The 20,600-nt window shown below is 43.1% G+C and overlaps 1 protein-coding gene across 2 annotated transcripts in view; it reads left to right on the forward strand.

Annotated features, from left to right (window-relative positions):
* Positions 1 to 1,115: 1,115 nt before the first annotated feature.
* Positions 1,116 to 20,600, forward strand: part of CACNG3 (calcium voltage-gated channel auxiliary subunit gamma 3) — an 83,796-nt gene continuing 64,311 nt past the window's right edge. Inside the window, exon 1 of one of the 2 annotated variants that reach the window (XM_004268585.4) lies at positions 1,116 to 2,483. In XM_004268585.4, coding sequence (XP_004268633.1) covers positions 2,273 to 2,483 — 211 coding nt within the window. In that variant the 5' untranslated portion in view covers positions 1,116 to 2,272. The remainder of the gene's footprint in view (positions 2,484 to 20,600) is intronic. The other variant, XM_033426005.2, reaches the window with a different exon arrangement.

Genomic DNA, 20,600 nt, shown 5'->3' on the forward strand with positions numbered 1-20,600 from the left:
TTACTGCAGTTTGCTTGCAGCAAACTGCAAGCAGGTACAGACATATCTTTACATATCTGCTTTACTTCTACAACAAATTCCCAGTCATTCAGAACTCATAACTAAATTGAACATGGCACAGGTAAACATTCAAACACAGTCACATGATGACTATATATTCAAACATACACATGCCTGCGCAGGTATATCTAACACCAAGAACCAAGCCTTTAAGTGAACTTGAGACCAAAAACAAACCAAAAAAAAAAAAGAGTAAAAAGTAGCAGAGTCACCAAGCAGTTGTGAGCTGCATTTGAGAACTCTTCCATGCATTGCTGCTAACTCATTCACCCAGATAGAAGCTCTCAGATGGAGAGCCAGAGATGGCACCATTAGCTTTTTTGTCCAGTTAAATAACATTCAAATATGACAGTTGGTTATGAACACATCTCGGGGACGGCAGAAACAACCCAAGCAGCCTCAATTCCAAACACCTGACCTCTGGGTATCTGTACCATCATGCCAAAGGAAAGAAAATAATGAGGGCATTCTGTGGACTGTCCTTAGTGTATTCGGTGTGCTCAGAATACATAGTAACAAAAAGCTAGTTAAATTAAATGCTGATCCTTTGCAACATTGCAACATTGGCTATTTCTAAGGAAGCATCTCACTAGCTTTCAGGTATGAACTGACATTTGCACTTTGGACTAACAAGGAAAGCAAACCCAACTTCACCTGCCTCCTGGTCTAACTTAGACAAGGATGTTAACAAATGAACATCCCAGGGACCTTTGAAGAGAATCTGACATTTTCAGCGACTCTCTCCTTGAATCCATCACCACTGCCAACCCCAAAATGTAGAGTTGTTAAAATATATGTGTTTTCAGAGACCACACTCTCACACCTCCTCGGCCCAAATCCCTAATATGTATATAAGAGAGTCTACATGCTTCTAGCTCCTTCTGTCTTTTAGTAATACATGATCATATGTATATGAACAGTTCCGGGTCTGGTCTGAGCACGTTGTCTCCAGTGTAAACCAGAGCTCCAGAGAAAGGAGGGTAGACATATTGGTTTGTTTTCTGGGGAACCAAATTGAGACAGACTATCCACAGATGTGCCTATGACAACACTCTTTGCCCGCCCAAGTGAGCCATAGAACCGTCGCCCGGAATCGCCGGCCCCTTTAAGAAGACTCGGTCTTCCCCGATGGGCTCCAGCGGCGCCCGCAGCAAAAGGCAAACTTGCCTGGCTCCTTGGGGGTGGGGGTGGGTGGGGGGGAATGCCGCGTCGGGTGGGAGCGGCGAGAGCGCCAGAGTGCGCTGCGGGCTCCTTTCCCTTTCCCCTTTCCTTAACCCTTCCGGGAGCGGGAGAGGAGGATCAGGGTCGTGCTGCAGCGCTACGGAGCCGGGGCGCTGACTGCCCCGGTCTCCCGAAACTTTGCGCGGAGCGTGGCAGAGCCGAGCAGGCTGGCTGGCCTGGGAAGGGAGGGGAGAAGACAGACCCTTCAGTACCCCAGGTCTCTAGCCCGGGCGCTGGAAAGGCGGAGGGTGCAGCCGCAGCGGAGGAGCTGTCCCTTCAGCACCAGGGGCTTAAAACTGGGCGTTAAGAAGGCGGAGGCGGGGCAACAGGCGGGGAGCTGTCCCTTCAGCACCGCAGACCTTTGCCCTCCAATGCAACCTCTCGGCCCCCGCCCAGGGACTTTTTCTCCAGTTTGAGCGGGGGTGTCGGGAGCTGGCGGAGAGCTTTCCTGGGAGGCTGGGGAAGCAATGAACACTCTTCTCAGAGACTCGCCTCCCAGCAGCGCTATTTTTTGCCATCCGCCCTCACCCCCAGCACACGCGCTCGCACACACACGCACGCACGCACACACACACACACACACAGACCTCTCTGGATTTCTTTGCCTTGAGTCTCCCGGGGCTGTGAGGAACCAGGCGCATCTCAAACCGAGCTGGCAGCTCCAGGCTCCAGAGCCATGCCCTGCACGGACCCTCACGCTCACCAAGCTCCTGAGGAATGAAAGGAACCCAGGGACCCTCAGAAGGCAGCAGTGATGTGGACCAACCTCCTGGAGCCTGCACCCTTCCGAGGGCCATAGGCGACCCAGGGAACTGGAGAGAGCTCCAGACAGGAAATCCCAGCTTTCCCAAAGTCCCTGTGGATGCTGACACAAGGAGACCTGAATTTTTGGAAGGGCCTGTCCTAGGTTACCCAGCTGCAGAGTGATTTTCCCCTCTGGCATTGAACCTCCCTCTCCAACCCCCAGCCATCTAGAGTACCATGAAGAAGTATGAGGATGTGTGACAGAGGAATCCAGATGTTGATCACTACTGTGGGAGCCTTCGCAGCTTTTAGTTTAATGACCATTGCAGTGGGCACGGACTACTGGTTATATTCCAGAGGTGTGTGCAGGACTAAATCTACAAGTGATAATGAAACCAGCAGGAAGAATGAAGAAGTAATGACCCATTCAGGGCTGTGGAGGACCTGCTGCCTAGAAGGTATTTACAAATTCCTCTCAATGGCCCTAAATAATCCAGTTTCTGATATTCTGCTATTCCAATGTGTCGTTGGGGAGATGGAGGCAGTGATGGGGAAAGAGAGATAGTTCAAATTATTGCCGAGAATGTGCAGACGTCCAGATTGTTCCAAGCAAGACTAATCCTGTGTGGGATAAAATGGTTGGGTCTTGTTGATTGTTTTTGGTATAAGCTTCATGAGATGAGATTTTGTGGCACTCTAGGCAGCTTCTGCAGTTGAGAAAATGTCTTCAAATCTAAAATCTCTAGGTATATTGTGAACTGCTTTGCTTTGACCTCTGGCTTGAGATGGGGTCTTTGGCTCTGCTTAAGTTGCATTTCAGTGGGGGAGAGGTGACGGAAGAGAAAAGGAGGGAAGGGGGAAGGGGGAGAGAGAGAGAGAGAGAGAGAGGGAGAGAGAGATTCTGACCTAGCCTGGCACACTCTGCGCTATTTCCTTATTTCTCAACATAGTCTTATCAGTTTCTTCTGAGTTTTGTCTAACTAGATATTTTCATGAACTTCCATTGCCAACAAGTTCCAGACTAACATATATGAACCTCACACACACACACACACACACACACACACACACACACACACACTTATTAATACATCTCCATTTGGGATCAAAAAACAAAACTGAAGTCTTGGTATTTGGTGTCCACCTGTCTTCTTTCCTAAAGCATCTGCAAACCCAACAAATATATTTCTATGACATTTGCATAAGATTGATTCTCTGAGAATCACAGCATACCACTTCTAATTCAAAAAATTGAGGATTCATTCTAAATTATAATGAAGAGGACAGACCAATTTTAGAATGTCAAGCTCTTAGGTAGCCTGTCTCACTACTAAACTTGCTTTCAGTACACCAGGAGTCACTCTCAGCATCATTGGGCAATGCCTGCATGTCAGTAGGAGTAAACAGAAAAATAGAGAAGGAAACCAAATCTCTTTAGAGCCTATGTGCCTGAGGGAAGGCACTGGATTAGAGGGGCAGAAGGGAGTTTTCTCAGGCTTCTGAGGAATCTGTGAATCTTGTCATAGTGATGAGCAAGGAAATCTGTGTTTCCTATGTGCTCTCCTCCCCTGCCTGCCATTGGTTCTCCATGCCTGCATTCCTACTGGCTGGCATTCGTCAGGGCTTCTTGAGAAGTTGCATTTATGTAAATTGCTTAGGAAATCATGCTATTACATCACTTGCTAGTGTAATGTTGCATCATTGCCTGGCCTTCCTCCCATGTTCTGACACTCTGAACAACTGCTCTCCTGACTGTAGCACTACTAGAGTTGATTCTCTTTCCATTGCAAATTTGCAACTGGTGGGAAGCCCAGGTAGGAAAGGACTACTTTAAATGCAACAAGGATTACTGTATTTGATGTCTGAAGACGTGGGTAATGCTGCAAACTATCTGTGTGACCTTGGCTAAGACATTTACCCATCCAACCCTCAGTATATTAGTCTGGTAAATAATTAATTTGGAATAGGTGGTCATGAATTAGCACTAAGCAAAGCTCTTATTGTATCCAAGGTACTGATGGAAATTCTTTCCTAAACATTGACAAAAATCTAATATCTGTGATTATTTGTGCTCAGATATGGTGAAGTCATTTACCTTAAGGAAATATCATAATTCCCTTTCCTATGTTAACAATAAAGAATTGAGTCATCTTTTATAAAGTTGAGATTTGGTGGATGTTTTGATGCTTACATGGTTCCAGGGTTGGCATAAAAAATCTGAGGTGCCTCCCAATCCAGAAATGGCACATATGTAGACCAAGTGTCAGTTATTCCCAATTCTTCTGCCCCCTTGACCTAAACCTGGGAATTCAAAACTAATCACCAATTTTGACCTCCCCTCTTAGGGCCTGAAATTCCTGAATCCTTGCTCAGAATTTCTCAACTGATGGTTTCTCTTTTCTCCAACATCATCTCCTACACCCACAGTTTGTACAAGGAATTGGAACCCCACCCAGGTATTCTGTGGGCTTAGTGGGAGAAGTGAGAATTTGAATCAAGAAGAAATTAGATTAATCTAAGATATGTTCTTGGTCAGGTGAATTCTTCTAAGAAAATTTCCTGCAGTCTCCATGCAATTTGGCCCAGCTATTTTTTTTTTTTTTTTACATTTCGAAGTATTAATACTGTAAGATGCATAAACTTTAATGAATCACAATAAAATTTTAGCTATGTGTACACCCATATACTCAACACCTAGATAGGCCTGGCTGAAATCTGAAGCCAAGATTTTCCTTCATGTAATGAACATATCAAGTGTTCAAGGAATTTGCAGGGACCTCTGCTTTCTGCATGGGAAGACACATGCAGTAGGCAGCACCCATCCTCTGCTGGAATGAAGGTGTACAGCCATCTCCTGCTCAGTATGTCCTGTCTCCCAAAGCCTCAGCATCCTCATTTTTCTGGTCCTTTAAGTGTTAAAGGATAACTGGGGCGGTGGGGGCGGGCAACCATACTTTTTTAAGAGTCATGAGAAAATGTGGCTATTTCATACAAAAGAAGAGAATGCCCCAAAGGGACATGACAGCTGTCTGCAAATATCTGAAGGGCTGTCATACGGAAAAAAGATTCAAAATGTTCTATGTGGCCTCAAGGGGCTAGAAGTAGGAGCTAGAAGAAAACAGTGTTTACCTCAATATAAGTAACTATCTAACATGGCACAGGGAGCTTTCAGAAGTTATGAGTGGTCTACCACCAAAGATATTCAAGTGTAAGAAAACTACATCAGTTGTTTCCAGTCTTAACTAGTCAACAGAATCATATGGGGAGATTTAAAAAATAGATTATCAGGCCCCCACAGCTAGGTTCTTTGCCTCCATGAGTCTGTGGTGGATCACTTGGAATCTTAATTTTCTAAAATTCCTCCAAGCAATTACCATATTAAAGCCAACACATGCTGAGCATTTACAATGGGTCTGGGAATGACCCTGTGTGTTAGGAAGGATCACGCCTCTCAAGTGAGAGAAGAGATATTTCCAGTTTTCATTTCTATAACTCACCAGAAAGTCATTTATATTTAGCACTTATGTGCTAGGATTGTGCTAAGAATTTTGAAAAAACAACTTTCATCTTCAAAGGCGTTCAGTGATGCAGGTAAAAGTATTAGCCTCATTTTACAGATGAGAAAACTGAGGCCAGGAGAAGTTATATAACTTGCCCAAGGTCACATACCTAAACTCAGCAGACACTACTTCACCTAAGCCATGTTGCTTCACTGAACACTTGCTAGGGAGCATTAATTCATGCACTAGTGGATAGGTTGCTACTGGTACAAATATTAGCTTGTGAGAATGCCCTGACACATGAGTTTTTCCATTCAGAAGTCCCAGATCCCAGAACACTCAGCATGCCTGTGCAGCCTCTGCAGGGGGGCAGGAACCACCAGACAGGCAAAAACTCAGAGGCAGCAAAGGACACTCTTTGAATGAAAAAACAATCGACCTATGTAGAGACACCCACAATGAGAAGCCAGAATGAATGCCTGACTCGTTAGCTGGAAAGCACGCAAGGCATTCACAAAGCAGTGCCCCTACCTGCTGCATGCTTTCAATGGTGGTGTGTGAATTTGAATGAGAACATGTTCAATATGTGATTCTCTCATTAAGAAACCTCTTGAAGTCCTAGTTATAATCAAAGTGATGTGTTTAGATCATGGAAAGACCACTGGCCTAGTAGCAAGGAACCCTGGGTGCTAATCACATTTCTGTCACTGATAGCTATGTGAATTGCGTACGTTATTTCTTCCTTTGGACCTCGGTTTACCCAGTTCTAAAATGAGAGCTTCAGATAAGATTAGGAAGTAACAAATCCAAAGGTCCCTGTGGACTTGGCAGGTAATGTAAAGTGTGAAACAAACATTTCACAGTCCTCTTACCTCAGTTATATTGGGGTGGGGGAAGGAGTAAGAGTGTGTTTGAGAAGATATAAACTGAAACTTGGTCTCAGTGTGTGGGCAACAGAGAGTGGTGCAGACTGTGGCACATTGGAAACAATTACTATGTGGCTTGAGTCGATCTTTACTCTGGGGAAATGTATACCAAACTTGGCCCAATATTCCAAGTTTTAAAAAGCTAGATGTTAAATCTCCTGATTTTTAAAATGTGGGCAACTAGTTTAACTGTTTAAACATGCAGTGCCAGCCAAGCCATACTCACTTTACGGCTGAATTTGACCCATGGGCCGCCTTTTGAGCCCTGAAAATTATCTCAAAGCCCCCTTAAATCCAAATTTCTGACATTTTCATTTTTGATTCCTGAATTTCTCTTTATTAGTCAATAATCACTTATTCAATTCATTTAAAAATTGCCTACTAAGAAAAGAAAGCCCACTTAGGATTTTAGGACAGGGAACTTAAAATGATGAAAAAGAGGTTCAATAAACTGCTATTTCTGCTACAGATGGGCCTGGATGACATCAAACATCTGGCTGAAAAACTGAAAAATAAATTAGCCAGTCATTAGAAATTCCCCCATATTTCCAAATCTCCAGATGGTTGACTTTTTCAGCCAGATGGGGTTCCAGCTTTATTTATGTGTTCAGAAGCCTTCAGGGAAGCTTCAGAGGCACAGTTGAGGACAAGGCTGGGAGAAGGACATAAGTATTTTCTATGTGCCAAGCCCATGCTAGGTGCTTTCACATATATTAACTCGTAATTTTCACATCTCCTATCTGCCCTCAGCAGAATATAAACTCCGTAAGTACAGGGATCTTTGTCTGTTTGGGGCACTACTATATCCCTAGAGCTTAGAAACAGTACCAAGTAGTCACTTCTGCTCCCCCTGTCCTAGATTTAATGCTGCACCTTCCCTTGGACGTGGGTGCAGAATGCATTAGAACACTCTTACTCTCTTCCCGACTCCTGACCTTCTCCTTATTCCTTTCTCTCCACTCTTCTACATTGACCCTAAAGTCCATGAGGCAGATAGAAGAGAGAAATGGGCTGAAGTCTTAAGACAGGACGGGGGAGACTGACCATGACTGTGTTTGGGGGCAAGTCAGGATGGGGAAGGTGGCAGAGGTTGAGGTGTGAGCATGACTAATATTCAGCCAGAACATGTTTGTATAGCCATACAGTTTGTTAAAATGTTGAAATACTTCCCTCCCTGTTGATAAACAACAACTGGTCCAAGTCCCTCACCAAACCCCCACCATTAGCCCTAAGCCCTTCATGGAACCTCTCAAACATCCACTAGATCCACCAAGTAAGAGGTTAAAACCTGGCCCAGCAGGGCCATCACGATCATGTTCCAGCCCTATGGAAGCACCCATTCTAATTGGCTCGTCTGTGTCCTACTTGTGGTTAAATAGTTTTGAATACTCTTAGTTGCGTCATCCTTGATGGAAAGAACTCCTCTTTTTTCTACCTCAAACCCAGCCTTCTGACCCTAGGATTCTACCCATCTTAGAAAGTAGATAGCTTGGAAATACTTTTTTTTTTTTTTTGCTTAATTATTTGAGATGTTATTTCTGGATTGGAATAAAGGCAAATGACGGGCAATCCAAGGTTGGGTGACTAATGTAAGCTATTAGCATGGATGATTGGTGTGGGTAACCAGCACACACCAAGAAAAAAATAAAACAAGAATCAGGCAAAAAGATGAGTGTGTCCTTTTAACGTTTAATGTCATAGAGCAGTATCTAACAAGCTTACTTAAGTGGTCACCTAATTCTCCGGGGGAATGTACCTTTGTTTGACTTAGCTTTTCTTATAGATTCAGGCCCAGTTGTATAGTTAGATGTTTACTTGTCAAAAACTTGGGAAGATGCACATATATCTTTTAGTTCAGTAGAGGTACAAATGATTTCTGTTCATTAGAGGAGATAACCTCAAATGTTGTGGACTATTGCTCACCCTCTAGTACATTAACCAGTTTTATATATAACGTAACGATATTATTTCAGTGTTTTTTAAGATTTAATTTTATTTACCTTTGGCTACGTTAGGCCTTTGTTGCGGGGCTTTCTCTGGCTGAGGCGAGCGGGGGCTACTCTTTGTTGCGGTGCACAGGCTTCTCAGGCTTCTCTTGTTGCGGAGCACGGGCTCTAGGAGCACGGGCTTCAGTAGTTGTGGCACGCGGGCTCAGCAGTTGTGGCTTGCAGGCTCTAGAGCGCAGGCTCATTAGTTGTGGCGCATGGGCTTAGTTGCTCCGCGGCATGTAGGATCTTTCCGGACCAGGGCTCGAACCCATGTCCCCTGCATTGGCAGACAGATTCTTAACCACTGACTCACCAGGGAAGATCATCAGATTTTTTTCTTTGAAAAAAAGTACATAACATCTTCCTTTGAGCCAGCTTTGTCATTCTGCTGGTTCCCTCACTGATGAATAAAACTTGACATAAGCTCACTGTGTATTTTATGAGAATTATGTTTTTAACGATTTGATTATACTCCGACATGTGGAAGTATCTGCAATGAAAACCAATGTTTCTAAGGTTAAAAAAAGCCTACAAAACTCCAAGGTTGTTTTCCTTTTCCTTCATCCCATGACCCTGCCAGAGTCTACTTTTTCAGTGTAGGAGCAAATGGGCCTTTAACAATTTATGTGTGGCCACAAAGAATATCAGATCATAGGATGGGCTTTGAGGTCAGGTGGAACTGGGTTCTTACCTGAATCTGCCATTTACCGTCTACAAGACTTTGGAAATTGCTAAACCTCTGAGCATGAGTTTCCTTACCTATACAACGAGGAAGCAAAAGTAGCAAGCACTTTCATCTGTTTCTGCCTTAGTTCTTAGTTGTGTCTTGTGGTTCCTTCATTCCTTCACACCTCTAAATAGTATGTTGACCAGTAGTCCTTGATTCATGCATTTTAGACAAGATCCATTTGCTAAGACAAATGATAAGTCCACTTTCTTATACCACTACCCTTTCTTCCACTACTTTTAGTTCCTCAGTGAGTTTACCTGTGGCTCCAAGAAGAATCACTCATAAAGATTGAGGGTGGCTGGAAAAAAGGGAGACTGGCACCTCATTCCTGGATTGGATATTAGCTTAGGCAGCACAACGGCTCATCTGCTCATGTGCATATTTTAGCAAGGAAGCTGGGAGGCAAGACCAGGGCTGAGAGAGGGAATGGCAGCAGGTCCGCCTGTTTAGAATGGAGAGATCTCTGAGTTGAGTGGATCTATGGTGGATACTTGAGAGCTTGAGCCATTTTGTCAGTATCCCACCCAAGAGAGCAGCCTGTTAGGCAAGAAGACCCTAGACAGGGCTACATGATGTTCATGAAGGTGTTGTCTTTTTTTTTTTATTTTTTTTCAGTACGCGGGCCTCTCACTGCTGGGGCCTCTCCCATTGCGGAGCACAGGCTCCGGACACGCAGGCTCAGCGGCCATGGCTCACGGGCCCAGCCGCTCCGCGGCATGTGGGATCTTCCCGGATCAGGGCACGAACCCGTATCCCCTGCATCGGCAGGCGGACTCTCAACCACTGCGCCACCAGGGAAGCCCATGAAGGTGTTGTCTTGCACAGAGCTACCTGGCCTAGGGGTCAAGCAGGGGCTGAGAATCAGCTCATGCTCCGCTTGCCAAACCATGCATGTTGGTCCAGAACTGAGTCCACCCAAAGGGAGGAGAGCCTGTAAAACTGTTCACAGGGTACTGTATGGGCCAACTGCAGACCCAGCAGCATGGGGCTGTGGGTTGCCAGTGATGGGAGCCAAGGTGGGATGGAAAAGACTGACCAGACTCAGGCACCTCACATCAGGAAGGCAGTTGCAGTGGGAAGACCCCACAGGGCCCTCCAATAACAAATGCATGTGCCTCCGGTGGAAAGTCAACATATAGACTCCTGTGTGCAGAGAACCTGACCATTAGTGTCAGCTGGAGGAACAGTAGCAATGAACAGTAATGGTTTGCAACCTCACCCAGCTAAGTGAAGTGGCACTTTTGGCCTTTTTTTTCCTTCTTGTTCTCTGCCACAACATATTAAAGGTATTCCCATCTAAAAGAGGGAGGAGTAATAAATAAATAAATACAGTGAGAAAAATAAAATAAAAGAGGGAGGAGTAGGGAATACAGCTTTGCAATCAGATATGCAATTGGAAGTTGTAACAACCAAAAGTGACTGTAAAGTTATGAAATCGGCCCAAAATATCATTAAGAAAATGAGGGATTGGACATAACACAGTTGAAAGCCAAAATAAAACAAGTGCCTGTTTATACACCACTTAGTTGAGACTTACCAATAAACGGATATATGTCATCATGCTTTGTCTCTAAAATTCTAAAAGTTGAAAATTTAATGATGTATGTGCACTGTGATATGTAATTACCTCTCAGGGGTTGGCAAACTACAGTCCATTGGCCAGATTTGGCCCATTGCCTGTTTTTGTGCAACCCACAAGCTGAGAATATATTGTATGTTTTCAAATGGTAGAAAAAATTAAATAACATCTCAAAATATTTCATGACACATAAAAATGATAAGAAATTCAAATTTCAGCATCTATAATTCTGAATGTTGTCAATTTAAAAATTATGGAAATTTGTTTTCTCTACTGTTGTATTAATATCTACATAGCATCCTTGATTTTGCTACTTGATCTGCAAAGCCTAAAATATTTACTGTCTGGCCCTTTACAGAAAAAGTAAGGTTAGCCAATCCCTGCTATACCTCATAGCAGGAATCGATAATAACATTTTATTTCTAGAAGTACCCTTTGTTTTCCCAAGAATGTTGAATTGCTTTCTTTTTTTCTTATACCTTTTGCCTTTATCATAGACTCTTCAGATCAGGTATTCTGTTGGGTTCTCTTTTCTTTCCTGAAGAACTCTCACTTAGTTCTTTGCCCAGACAGTCCTTGTCCTCTTTCTGAGCCATGGAGAGGTTGAAAGAAAGTCAATGAGATCTTCCCCTCTGATGGTCTCTAGGGAAGGAAGCCCCTGGCCAGGTACACAGGGAACAATATCTGCTGGGGTAGGCAAAAGAAGAAAGCTTTGGTAACCTGTGTTCTGATGACAATGAAAAAAAAAGACGCTAGAAACAGATTGAAGGTAAACTCTATCAGACATGGTTACGGGGTGGGCGAGGGTGAAGAAATTGAGGTCCACAACAGGCGGCTGGTATTGGGAGTCTACTCAGAGGTACTCATCCATATAGTTCCACAGATGAGGTTCATATGATTATGAAACTTCATGAAAAATATGATGTGAATGGGCACTTTTATAGAAAGAGTCTCATCCTTCATAAGTGTTAAGAATCACTAATACAGAGTTTAGGACAGAGATGAAACCTGGGTTGACACTTAGGATGATCCAAGCATAGATGGTAATTGAAGACGTGGAAGTACACAAGAAGTGCCACAGAAACCCCAATGACCACAAAGAGGGAAACTGACAGAACCCTAAGTAACATTAACATTATGGGGCAAGGAACAGAGGAACCTGTGGAAACTGAAAAGAAAAAAAAAAAGAAAACTAGAAACAAAAACAGAGATGAAGGAGGAGAAAGAATTCAGGATTTAAATACCATTTTGATGGTCTACTGAGGCTTGCTCTAAAATAATGCAGATGAACAGAAATGTCTGGCACTAGAAGCTCTCTGGCTTAAGACAGTTCCTTACAAGTAAGTTCCTGACATCATCTGTGGGCTACTTCCTGGGTTTGCACAAGAGGGCCTGCTTCCAGGGTAGATCTGCCCCTCCTCCTGGGATCGGTAAGCAGGTGAGATGATAATATGGATCCTGGGGGTTGCATCTAAGGGAGCTGCAGAAAGAGAGAATGGGTCATGAGAACCCTAGGAAGAGGTGCCGAGGAAATAGTAAAATAATAACTAGCTGACACTTAGTGAACACCTTCTGTGTGCCATGCTACAATTACTGGGGCAGATTGCACGTTCATTTCTGGGCTAACTCCTGAGCATTTATTTATTTATTTAACAGACACATACTCTATGCCAAGCACTGTTCTACGTGAGCACTTGACAAACGTCATTTAATCCTTGTGCCTTATTCATAAGGTAGACATTATTATTATCCCCATTTTACAGATGAAGGAATGGGGACCCAGAGGGCATGTGGTTAGTAAGAGGCAGAGCTGGGTTTCCAACCCTACCTTATGCCACCTTTCATTACTGTACTCTACTTGCTTGGATAAACACTAGTATAAACAGATGCAACTGATTCTCATAATAGCCCAGTGTACAACTAGCAGGGCTCTTCCACCAATAAGGAGACTGAGGCTTAGAGAATTAAAGATCACCTGCTAGGTGGTGGCAGGGCTGGACTTGAACCAGAAGCTTCACCTTAATCACCACACACTACACTGCCCAGGGCTGGTGGGCTGGGTTTTTCCAACCTGCCCACTCCTATATCCAGGAGAGTTTGATGTCAGTCACTGGCTCTGAACCATCCAACGACTGGAACTATTGTGAAAAATAATGAACCCAGCCTTTGTTAATTTTTATTCCACATCCAGAAAGCAAGATCAAGGAAAAGATATGGTAAAGCTAGCAAGATTTAGACGTTATAGCAGTAGGTTGTGAAGAAACACCACCTCTGGATCAAATGTAAATAAAAAGTAAAAAGCAACACCAATCATTTGGAAGAACAGTGTTTCTTTTCCAGAGTCTAACTAGATGCAGGGGAGCAGACTATTGGAGATTCTTGCATCTTCTACATTGGACTTGGGGTGTTTGCAAACTTGAGGGTGCCATTATGTTCGTGGCTGTCCCACTTCCTGAGGACTAGACTTGGGCACATCCTTCATTTGACTTCATTGAGCTTTATACTCTGTGTCAGGCAGGAGTCAAGTTTTCTGGGTTGGATAATTCTCATACTTAGGGTTCTGCAGCCTGATTCTCATGTAGCAGCCAAGGCCATAAACATCCTGGAAGAGCACCCAATCCACACGAGACATGGACTAGACGAGTGTACCACCACGTCTGGTTCTTAGTGACCTTGGGCCTGAGTAGGCTAGAAATGAGCAGCTGAGATGAGCTTGGGGCAGCATGACTTAACACCATCTATCCACATTTTAACCTGCATGTTGTAAGAACTATTATCACATATGTTTTGCCATCCAAATACTCTTTATCCACCGCATTTCCCTGAACCACTAATCTAGAACAAGAGCCTGGCACATAGTCGATTCTTAATAAATATACGTTGAATTTATTGCTTGTGAGTAGGTAATTTAATTACCTTGAGTTTCTCTTAGTAAATCCATGCTAATCCCTAACCATCATTGTTCTGCCATTATGTGCTTACAAACTACTTTTAAAATAATTTATCCTATAATCCCTGCCACGACGGATGGTAATTCAGCAGCCTGTATTTTGAGCAAGTATGACTTGAAGATCTCAACATTGTTTGTCCATCACTTTTTTTCCATTTTTTTCCCCCTCAGAAATGATCCAGAGTAGTTTAACAGTCTCAGTTAAAAATTCCCTCAATACCCTGGGTGCAAACTTGGGGAAGGAAAAAAGAAAATACATGTTGTGTGGGATATATTGTGCACAGATCTGGCAGGCACTGTTTCTATTCTTTGTGCTTCGGATTCTGTGTATATTTGGATACCTGCATGTTTAGGAAATGGAATTTCCACCACTCTGTATTCCACAGCATATGGTATCCAGCATCAGGCATAGCTGCCTTAGAATACAATAATACGTACCTGCTAAATTAAAGTGATTCAGAAGCTCACGGGTAACTGTTGAGGTGCCTGCCATCACCTCATCTATTACAAAATTCTACCGTCACCTGTGGAAATTGATTTTGGCATTGAGCAGTTAATACAGATGCATATTTACAACAAATCATTTTGATCCTTTGCAAATCACAGGACAGCAGAACCAATTAGCTGTTCATCAGCTTAAAATGTCTTAAAACATGTACTATCAAGTAAGTCCTGGTTTTTCAAAATATTACTCTTCACCAAAGATGAATCTGGCTTGCAATCAAAATGCCCTAAGTGTTTAGAGAAAAATAAAAAGATCAAATCAAGAGGCAATGATGTTAATCTGAGTCAAAGGTCTGCTGCACAGCATAATAATTGCTCTTTTCTGCTCTTTTACTCTGTGGTGAGTGATGGCTTAGCTCTGAGCAGTGGGAAAATGGCAGGGGTTGGATTCTAAGAGATAATAAGGTCTGAACCAAGGAAAATTCAATCTGGGCCACCCCCGGCGATGATTTTCCAGTTGGAGTCCCTGGGGCTGAGCATAGGAAATGGAGAGTCCTAGCCCAAGACCATGGACTTTCTCCAAACTCTCTTAAAGTAGGCAGAAGTACTGGGGAGGGGAAGGAGGATGAAATTTTAAACAGTGTGGTCAAGTTTGGCTTCCCTGAGAAGGTGACATTTAACCCCAAATCTGAAAGAGGTAAAGAACCAAGCCAGGTGGGAAGAGCATTCCTTCCAGGCAGAAGGAACAGCAAGTACAAAGGCCCTGAGGTGGGGAGGTGCCTGGGGTGTTTAAGGAGCAAGGAAGCCAGTGAGGTTGAACAGGATGAGTGAGGAGGAAAAAAGAATAGGTGAGGGTGTTGAGGCCAAAAGGAAGCTGTAAGAACTTGGACTCAGAGTGAACTGGAAGCCTTTGGAAGAGTTTAATCCCAGGAATGACGTGTTCTTGAATTTGCCATGTCTGAGTCTTCTCCTCACCTGCATTATTTGCTGCTTGATAGAAAGAGCAGTTTGTCCTGTGACCTTCCTTGCTTCCCCCGGGCAAGAACTTCAGCCCTAATGGATAAAGATTTTGCCTCACCTCGCCCTCATGCTTCTCTAAGACTGGGCACAGTGGAATAGCATCTCTTCAGCATTGCCTTCCTTATTCCCCTGAAAACAAGCCATGGTCCCTTACTGTCTTCAGTATTGTATTTCTCATCATGGGGAAATGGGGTTTAAACGAAAGGACAATGACATGGAGGTTTCTAATGCTTACCAGATCTTACAAAGCTCTTGGAGTCATCATTCCTGTAGGGCAACCTCTTCCTGACTCACAGATTCACGCCCTTCTCCCTCTCAAGCTGGCATCTTCTCCCATGCTGGTCCCTCTTCTCAGTCTGGAGAGGCAGTAGGAGCTGTGAAGTAAGTGGTTTGCATTTGAGGGGTGCTCCAACCTGGTCCTCCTGCTCTATAAGGGCTTATTTAGCACCTACTGTGTGCCAGACACTGTGCTAGGTGCCAAGGATTCAGCAGAGAATAAAGGAGACACGGTCCCGTCTTTGGTAAGTTCACAATTATGTACGGAAGAAGCTGAGTGCACCCAGGTGAACAGTGCAGAATGCTCCTGGTGCATAAGGCAGGGGGTCCTGGACTAGTCAGGGGGACTCATCATCACAGAAATGTTCTCTTAGGGCTTGAGTGTCCCCAAGGTGCCTGGCCTACAATAGGTGCTCAGAACACATTTGCCGAATGCACGAGGAGGGCTTGTGTAGGGCACACAGAGGAGAACTGACCTCTCCCATGTGTTGGGGGCTGGAGTGGACATGAATTCAGAGCCCCTGGCTTCTCATCCTTAAGCAGAAGGGAAAGAGAACAGGAAAACAGCCTACCTCTAGAGATCCATGGAGACAAACTGAGTGATGACACATTTCTCTCTCTTTTTTAAGTTTTTGAACTGTTTTTTTGTTGTTTTGTTTTACAGACAATCCTGGATATTTGATTTTTGTCATGTTTTTGAGTGGCATGTTTTTCCTACTGTATTTTCGTAATTAAAACACTTTTAACATTAAAGTAATACAAAAACATATTCTTAATACCAACTTTTAAAGTAAAATAGACAAGGCAAGGTTTCATCCCCTAATCCCCAGAACCACTGCTACTCCCAGTTTGGTGAATCTCTAATATATATCATTTCCCTGTTTTTCTGCTCTACTCTGTCAAGGAGATTAGGAAGGGTATGTTTTTCTCTTCCAGGTCAAATTACTCATAATTTACTCAAAAGCTTTAAAAAAGTATCTTACAATTTATTAAGACATTTAATCATGCACACTATTTTTAAAAACCAAATCATATGGAAGGGCTTTTAGTGACAAGCATCTACCTCAAGGGGGTTCACCCTTCCCTGCTCCAAATCCTACTCCTCAGAGCAAGCTTTTTTTTTTTAGAACCATTTCTGATTCATTGCCTCTGGTGGTTACATCCACATCTCTAAATAATATGTTTATCTTCTATTTCTTGATTTATAATCTATTGACTTCCTGCCATAATAGGTGAGGATTTAGCTAACTCACTCCACCCTCTGTATTGATTACCTTTCCAATTTCTAAAAATAACATTAATCTTCATTTCTTTTTCGAACCACCTTGGGTAGAATGTCTTAGCTTCCCACTTTGTAGAATGAGGACGTCCACATACCTTCCCCCACCACACACACCTACCCATGTCTATTGGTTATATTTTTACTTCTTCATGGTCAAGATTCACTCCTTTTGCATTCTATTCTATAAATATGCTAATGCCTTCCATGCTGGAGCTATAGATTGATTCTGGAGTTTGAAAACCACTGAACATTATTATGATTATGTAGACGATGTGTGATGCAAAGCTAAGTTGTTTTCTAGGATTACATGTTTTCCTTTCTGGTTTCAACGTCATTGAAATCTCTGAGTCATTCAAAGATGGAGTCTCCTTTCTAACACTTAACTAGTTGTTCAAAATCATGCCATGTATTTGCTTTGTACAGTTTTCATTTTTCCTTGTGTTTCTGATTGATTCAAAGGGTTTTTTAACAGGTCATTTAGAGCAAAATTAGGCTTTCTAAACATAAACCCTGTGGTGGGGAAAGGAACCTTGGAAAAATCACTCCTCCCTCCCTTTTTGTCCTGCTTCCTCAGTGCAGTGTAGTAGTTAAGAACTCAGCCTATACAGTCAGATTGCTTGGCCTCAAATCCCAGGTCAACCACATACAGTTGTGTGATTTTGGATGCATTACCTAATCTCTCTGTGTCTCAATTTCCTCATCTATAAATAGGGGATTATTATTCATAAGGTTGTTATAGGGATTTAATGAGTTATTCTTTGCACAGCACTTAGAGCAGTGCCTGGCACACGTAAGTACTAATTTGGTGTTGGTTTTTACCATCTTCCTGTGATAAACAGATCAGACAGAATCTGCCAACAGCGGGGATTCATCCCAGCCATGGATACCACTGTTCTGTGAGTCCCCGAGAAGCTTCACAAGTCTTTGCTTCCCTGAGGCAAAGCCAGTGACGTAGCTGATAGAGACCTTACCGGGAAACAAGATTCACGATCTTTGGTGATACATCTTCGGCCCGATTCCTTTCATACTCATTGATGAAGGTGCTCAAAACCTTAGGGAATATGTGTTCTAGAATATCCCCCAGCTGAGCCACACTGGGGAACGATTAGCACCCAGTAAATATCTGTAGCAAGAGCGTACTGAGTGCTCGTATGCGTTATCTCACTTGGTCCTCTCAAGAGCCCTGTGGGGTATTATACCCATTTTACCGATGAGCAAATGGAACTCAGAGAAGTAACTGTCCAAATTCTCATAACTAGTGAGTGGTGGTAGAGGGAAGATTCAACCCCAGGTCTTTTAAATCTGAAAACTGATGTCCTTAATGCTGATGTCATAGCCCAGTGTTCTCAAAATGTGTTCTGTTAAGCCCAGGAGTAAGGGAAGCCTCCCAACACCATTTCATGGGGGGTCTGCAAAGTCAAAACTATTGCACAGTGTTAATAAGATGTGATTTGCCTTTTTCACTATGTTGACACTTGCACAGATGATGCAAAAACAATGGTGGGTCACACTCCTGGAGCCTGAGCATGAATAACAGCAATGGAACCAAATGGTTCCAGCTCTCGTCGTATGCATCACCACCACCACTCACTCACAGTGAAAGAAAGCGCTAGTTTCACTTTGAAACATCCCTGGTGAAGCAGCAAAAAGGTATTAATTTTATGAAATCCTGAACCTTGTATGTAACTAAATGGGAAAGACACGTAAAGCACTTCCGTCGTAAACCAAAGGCCACCGTGGGTCTCCAGCAAAGGCACTCGTGCAACCGAGTTGCGAGCTGAACTAGCTGCTTTTTCCCCATGAAACACCATATTTACTTGAAAGGACAACTGACAGGCAAATTATGGTTATTCAAGCTTGGGTATTTGGCAGACACTTTCTTGAAAATGAGCTAAGCGAGCCTGTCATTTCAATGGAACAACTGACAGTATTTATTGCCAAGGGGAAAATTCAAGGTTTCAAGTAAAAATTACAATTTGGCTCCTATCTGCCCCCATGAGTGAATGTAATTTTTTTTTTCTACTGTGTAATGTGCCAGGTTTGGAAGATCTGTATGACTCAGTTGATATTTTCCAAATGACCGATGCATGACGTTAAAAATAATCCCTGGGTAAAAGATTCATTCAAGATGCAGAATTAGAAAGAGCAAGGGATTTTAATGTACTAGAGCATAAAAAGTTGATGAATATGGTTTCAAACTCCACATTGCAACTGGCTGTTAAGAAACTACTGCTTGTCGAGTTTTGGTGTAATATCAAAGGAGACTCTCCACAATTATCTTCAAAGGCTATTCAGATTCATCTATCTTTGTCAACCACATATTTGTATGAGGCTAGGTTTTCTTCACGTACCTCAACAAAACATTTGGCAGCAGGTCAAATGCAGAAGCACATATGAGAATTTATCTGCCTTCTTATTAAGCCAGACGCTAAAGAGATTTGCAAAAATGTAAAGCCAAATGCCACTCTTCTCGCTTTTTTTTTTTTTTTTAGAGAATATAGTATTTTTCGCATAAATATGTTACATATGTTAACATGCTATCAGGTCTATCATTATTTTCAAATGATTTAAAAATAAATATTTTTAAATTTTTTGAGTTTTGTTTTCCAACACAGTAAGTATTGTTAGATTTAACCCATAGAAACATCTCAATAATTTGCACAAGTGTAAAGGCGTCCTGAGACCCCAAAACTGGAGAATCTCTCTACAGCTGAATTTTCACTCTGTTGACAAACTTCAAGAGGTTGAGGAGAGAAACTAGAAGCCATTTTCATACTTCTATCAGAGATTTCCTTCTAGTTCTGCCTTTTCTTCTCCACTGGGAGCTGAAACACAGTCCTTTGGTGGGTTCCCATCTCTCTGTTTTTGAGTTTTCTTTAGTTGCAGCTAAGCTCAGCCATTGTTCCCCCATCACCGGAATGTAAGAGGCAACGTGAGATTTCGGCAGGTGCTGAAAGAGGTGTCTTGGATTAAAATGCAACCCTGCTGGTATCAAGTTTGACAGGGCCTGAAGGATTCACCGTGTCCTGTGTCTTTTTTCACAAACACCGACAAAGCTTAGCTATGTCCCTACAAAAAGGTCAAAGCTCTGGATTTGTGGTGAGATTCCTTACATGTGAGACAAAGCAGAGGGTAGGGAAACTGAGCTGTGAGTCCTCAAGTTTTTGGTGGGTAGGGGTTTAAATTTACAAATTGTCTACCTTCTACCTCAAATGATCAGTTAGAGAGACTGAGTGTGAAGATGAAAAGTTTAGGGAATGGAAGGGACTATTGGGGCAGCCACTGAACAAACATTTCTCATGCCCAGTCCCAGTGCTAGGCACTGGGAAACAGAGAGAAATGGGAAATAGAAGGGAGGCTTGGGGATGCTGCCAGGAATGTCTGCTCCTGTTTGTGTGTTGTTGTGTCAGCCCCACATCTATCCCCCTTCTTCTGGTAACAGCACTCTGATTTTCTTTTTGGGTTACTATGTCACCCTATCACTCGATCCTCTGTCCATGTGGTTTGAGTGGAACTGACTCCAGTCTGGTCCTCAGGATGAGCAGGAATGACCTGGACAATTATCATAAGATATCAAGAATTTAGGCTAAACGGTGATTCTCAGTATGGGATAATTTTGCCCCCCATGGGACATTTGGCAACGTCTGGCAACATTTTTGGTGGTCACAACTTGGTAGGGGCATTGGGGAGTACTCCTGGCATCTAGGGGCATCAGGGATGTTGCTAAACATTCTGCAATGCACAGGAAAGCCACCGCAATGGAATTTTCTAGTCCCACATGTCAACAGAGCCGGGGTTGATAGCCCTGGTCGAAAGATAATGGGAAGCCATTGAAGGGTTTTAAGCAGAGGAGTGATGTGATCTGAACTGACGTTTTTAA

Source organism: Orcinus orca, chromosome 16 (genome assembly GCF_937001465.1).
Source record: "Orcinus orca chromosome 16, mOrcOrc1.1, whole genome shotgun sequence".
Lineage (NCBI taxonomy): Eukaryota > Metazoa > Chordata > Mammalia > Artiodactyla > Delphinidae > Orcinus > Orcinus orca.